This window comes from Musa acuminata, chromosome BXJ2-11 (genome assembly GCF_036884655.1).
Source record: "Musa acuminata AAA Group cultivar baxijiao chromosome BXJ2-11, Cavendish_Baxijiao_AAA, whole genome shotgun sequence".
Lineage (NCBI taxonomy): Eukaryota > Viridiplantae > Streptophyta > Magnoliopsida > Zingiberales > Musaceae > Musa > Musa acuminata.
In genome coordinates, this window is record NC_088348.1 from 371,656 (window position 1) to 377,032 (window position 5,377).

Sequence of the window (5,377 nt, forward strand, 5' to 3'; positions counted from 1 at the left end):
ATTTATTAGTAGTCTATTTTTAGTATGGGTGTGTGGGGCATAGGATGTTAGTGTACTAATTAGTGAGGTGGGATTGGATTTTACTATTAAAGCTTTGCAAAATAACCCATTTGAAGGTGCAGCCACTAGTACCATGGATGGGAACCCCCTATCATTGAATTGAATGAATCGGATTTCTACGTACGAAACGGCTTTTGATATTTGACGAATACTTAAAATCACGCACGAGGAAACTAGCAGAGTTAAAGACTCGAAAGTTAATATTTTATTTTAATCAAACTTGACTTATAAAAAACCTACAATTAACTCTCTTGAGAAGTTGTTATTAATATATTATATATTGCTAAATTCCTAAAGTGCTTTGGTTGGATATTAATCCTCTTTGTAGTGTAATAGTAGCATGGATATTAGGCAAGGTGATCCAATATCGTCTTATTTATAATTGTATCACAACTATTGTCTTTCCTCTTGAATTAGGCTTGTGATCGGAATTTGATCATCTTTTTGCTTCAAGATGATATCATTTTTCATATTCCTAGATTTTATAAGCCTTTGACGCATCTTAAGGTTAACATTATAAACTATTCGGAAGGAAATTTACAACCAATTTTAAATCCAGGAGGACATATTTTCTTTTAAAGACTCCTTATGATCCTATCCTTCAACAGTTTACTGATCGGCTTATTAGTTCTTACCAAAGCTCATTTTTATCTCACGTGGGAAGGGTTGTTCTTATCAATTTGGTACTCGATGCCTAATCACTTGTTATATTTGCATGCATGGTCCGCAAAACATATGGGGGTGGAGAAGAAGAAGAAGAAGAAGAAGCAAATGCGAGTTGTGTACTGCTTATGACATGATTCAAAGTTAACGTTGTTGGAATGTCTGTGTTCTTGCTGATCTCTATCTTTCAGAATTGTCTGCCTTATTTTGTATGTATCTCCAGGATTGTAGATTGCCTTAGTTTCCCCCAGGGTCAAAGGATGTGCGCCCATTGATTGGATTGGCTCTCGTCTCTTTCGAAAACTTTGTAGAATCAAAAGTGGGTGGGTGACTCCAACAAAGGACAAAACATTAGTCCCTCTCATCTCTTTAGAAAACTTTTGTAGAATCAAAAGTGGGTGACTCCAACAAAGGACAAAACATTAGTCCACCCCACATGCAGGTCAGCTTCTCTCCACCAACATGAAGAACTTGGCACTTGGTTACATTATCGATGATTGAATTTATCAATTTTGAGCATGATTTGTTGTCCTGGACTTGGATTTCTCCTCGTGCAGCTTTCTCGGCTATTATATTCCCTCTATATCCAAAATCTAAGCTTACTTTGTTCGGTAGCAGCATTTGAAGTATTCTCTTTTGTTGCATGGAGAGAGTTGACTGATGACTGCACTTTGCTCCCAAGTCTAAAGCTTCCACATCAATGTTGAGTTGTTCCTTTTGTTGTTGTTGGGAAAAGCAGCGCACATCCTCATCCATTCAATGGTGGTGAAGACGAAAACATCTCAAGGTGGAAGTCTTAGCTAAGTTGCAGACGTTGCCAAACTCCAACTTGTTTACGGCACTGTGAACTATTAGCTGTATCTCTCTCTGATCGCATTATACGACAGATTAAAGAGCCACTAATCCAACCTTTTTGACCACCATGTCTTCTTCTTTTTCTTTGACTAATAGATTGGTGGTGTCATTAGTTAGATCTCTAGGAAGAATAAACCACTTTTAGCGAGATCTCAATCCAGATAAAAAGTCCCAATTGCAGGCACTCGAGATCGTCTCGGCCCACTCAGACATCACTGGCATCTTTAGATTTGGAAGTTTCATGCAATTAAGTTATCTTGATCGAGCACGAAAATACTGCGTGCTGCAGTGTTGCTAAAAACTCGATTCATCTAATGGGCAGCAATTAATGCTGATCACGAGAACTGAATTCTAAGCAGTTGCTGCTGCTTTGTTTCCTTAGACTAGAAAGAAGCGTGTCATCGAAATATGCAGCGATGTGGTGGTGATTACAGCTTTTTTGTTTTGTTTGAAGCTTCAATTTTGAAGGGTTACAAAACCAAGGAATCGTTGGAGTTTCCGATGTACAACATTCTCATCACACTCTTTCTTTCTCATGAACATCATCGTAGCCACCACCAAACGACAACATCGAGCAACATTGGCTCCACAAAGAAACGTCACAGTGTAGACCTGTGTGGAAGTTAAAGATTGTTGCTTAGATTAGCCAATCTTGCAGAAGCACCCAACAGCAACTCCTACTCTCAACAGTTCCAATCTAGACAAACTTATCATGGCTTGATGATGCACGATGGCCGGCCCTGCACAACCTCCACCATGGCTGGTTTCGTCACCCTTGTGGTGGATGCTTTTGTCCCTGTTTCTCTCTTACTCGACAAGTGTCAGTAGTTCCAAATGCATGCGTGCATTAGCCGTCTATTCACAAGCGTGCAGCCAATAGGCTGCAGTGCTCGATGAAGAAAAAGCCAACCAACCATCTTCGTTTCCATCATCGATGGTATCATCAGAGAAGTAGATGCGCTAGCTGCTCGATGTTTTCGTGGCATAAATAGGAGTGGATTCTCCACCTCCTTCTCAAGTCCTTGTTCTTGATGGAATATGATATTGGTCTGGTACTCTGTGCCGTGGTGGTGGTGTTCATCTCAATCTTGGTTTGGAGAGCGCTGGTGTACCTGACATGGAGGCCGTATGCGATAACGACAGCTTTCAGGAAGCAAGGAGTGGGAGGCCCTGCCTACAAGTTCTGGTCCGGATCAAGTGAGGAGATCAAAAGCATACAAAGGGAAGCAATGCAGCTGGTGTTGGAAAACCACTGTCATGATATCACGCTGCGTGTGCTGCCACAGTACCGCAAATGGATATCAGAATATGGTCTTAATTTCCGCTTAGCCTCTCTCTATCTTTTAACATGCCTATATTACAGACTCAATTTTTTTTATCTACATTACATGTTGATGTTGTTGTTTCCACAGGAGATGTATTTTTGTTCTGGTTTGGACCAAAGCCGAGTCTCTTCATCAGTGATCCGGAGATGGTCAAGCAAGTTCTTGCGAATAAGTTTGGATTCTACCCAAAGTCGGATGTTCCTTCCGCTATCTTGGCCCTGTTGGGCAAGGGATTGGTCCTGGTAGAAGGATCGGAATGGGCGAGGCATCGAAGGGTCGTCAACCCTGCTTTCACGATGGACAAGCTCAAGGTGAGTCTCCTGCAACCCTTCCACCGAATCGATGAAGATGATGCATCCTGGATAAGAATGGTTGTCTTGGATCTTCTTGGTAGCTGTTGACAAGAACGATGGCAGATTGCGCCAAATCGATGCTAGAAGGCTGGCATGATCTAGCAATGAAAGCAGCGGATGGGCGAGAAGAGATAGAGGTGGCCAAACAATTCCAAGAACTGACAGCAGACATAATCTCTCATACTGCATTCGGGAGCAGCTACGTGGACGGAAAGGAAGTCTTTTACGCACAGAAGCAGCTCCAGATGCTCGCCGCAGCATCTATTCTTGACGTCGAAATCCCTGGACACAGGTGACCTGCCTCGTTTCGAGGTTAAGCTATCACCAAGAATCTGACGCCGAGCCTGTCCTCTTTCTGCAGTTATCTTCCCACTCACAGGAATATAAACAAATGGAAGCTAGAGAGACGAGTGAAGAACACGCTTGTGCGCATCATACGGGGACGATTAGAGGCAAGCAACTCGAGATTCGGAAATGATCTTCTAGGTGTGATGATGGAAGCCAGCCAGAAACAGAGAGGCCAAACCATGAGCATGGATGAGATCATTGATGAGTGCAAGACCTTCTTCTTCGCAGGTCACGAGACCACCTCCCATCTCCTAACCTGGGCTATGTTCTTGCTGAGCACCAACCAGGACTGGCAAGAGCGGCTCAGGGAGGAGGTGTTGCAGGAATGTGGCGTCCAAACACCAAACGCGGACGTCCTGAACCACCTAAAACTGGTAAAGATCATATTCTCTCTCTCTCTCTCTCTCTCTCTCTCTCTCTCTCCCCATGTCGAGGCAGAAGTGAACCAGCCATGGCTCGTGCTGCAGGTCACCATGGTTCTCCTGGAAACCCTAAGACTCTACGGCCCAGTCGTTCAGATGGCGAGAAAGGCAGGAAAAGACATGATCCTTGGAAACATAAGCATACCGAAAGACACTGCGGTGATGATACCTGTACTGATGATTCACCGGAGCAAGGAGATCTGGGGAGAGGATGCAAACGAGTTCAATCCGCTCAGATTCGAGAATGGGATCTCCAAGGCCGCCTCGCATCCTAACGCGCTGCTCGCGTTCTCGATCGGGCCAAGAGCATGCATCGGCCAGAACTTCGCCATGTTGGAAGCCAAGACTGTGATGGCCATGATTCTGCAGCGATTCTCCTTCTCTCTATCACCCAAGTACGTGCATGCACCTGTGGAGTCGTTGACACTGCAGCCCCAGTATGGGCTTCCCATTGTCTTCACCCCCTTGCATGCCTGACACTGATATGTTTCTCCAGCTGAGAGAACAACATATCATCAGTGTAGTGCTAAGGTTCGGGTTTCGGAATGTTGAATTCCGAGGAATGATATTTAAATCCATGAGACGACAAGGTGATAAAGGTCAAGACATTAGTGGAACTACTATTTTATGCTCACTTTTCAAAGCCTATCTATACCTTCGTATATCTTTTCAGGAACTGTGATATTTTGATAATAGATAGAAGATCCTCCTCTGCATTTTTGGTAGCTTGTTGCATTTTATTTGGGGAAGATACTGTTTTTCTATGTATAAGTATTTACTGTATTAGTAAATATTTTAATATTTTATTATAAAATTTTGGGTTCAAATCTTATCTTTACTGCTTATCCTTTGTAAAGGATAAAAAAGAAAAATCATGTTAGAAGTTGACTTGAATCTAACTTGATTTTTTTTCTAACCAGCATCGGAACTTATGATCGAGTTAGACGTTCGAACCTTATAAAAACGACGTTGGAGATATTCTCAACAATGACTCTCTAATACTTGTTACACTCATTTATCATATTGTTTGTGCTATAATGGGTGCATAAAAGTCATTGATACTCGTTACAAGATATGGTTATATAAAGTTGAGATAGTGACAAAAAGTCACTTGAATGGCTCCCGTATAATTAGATGGCTCGATCGTATGTATCGAGAAGAGATATCGATCACACAATGAAAGTGTTGACGTACGGTGCCAATGAATTAGTCATGTTGCTTTCAAACATAACAAGTCAATTATAATTATTTTGGAGATAACACTTGCATAAGCAAAGGTATTACCAATTAAGTGTTATAAGTTCTCTTTTAACATTAGAATATTAATGTTATATTGACATGAAATATAAAA

The 5,377-nt window shown here is 42.0% G+C and overlaps 1 protein-coding gene across 1 annotated transcript; it reads left to right on the top strand.

Annotated features, from left to right (window-relative positions):
- The first annotated feature begins 2,695 nt into the window (after nt 1–2,695).
- On the top strand, nt 2,696–4,708 carry LOC135627169 (cytochrome P450 709B1-like). Its single transcript, XM_065133167.1, is given in 6 exon segments — nt 2,696–2,740; nt 2,742–2,889; nt 2,991–3,214; nt 3,298–3,548; nt 3,618–3,978; nt 4,072–4,708. Coding segments are annotated over 6 exon segments (1,461 nt in total). The 3' UTR covers nt 4,504–4,708.
- The last annotated feature ends 669 nt before the right edge of the window (nt 4,709–5,377 follow it).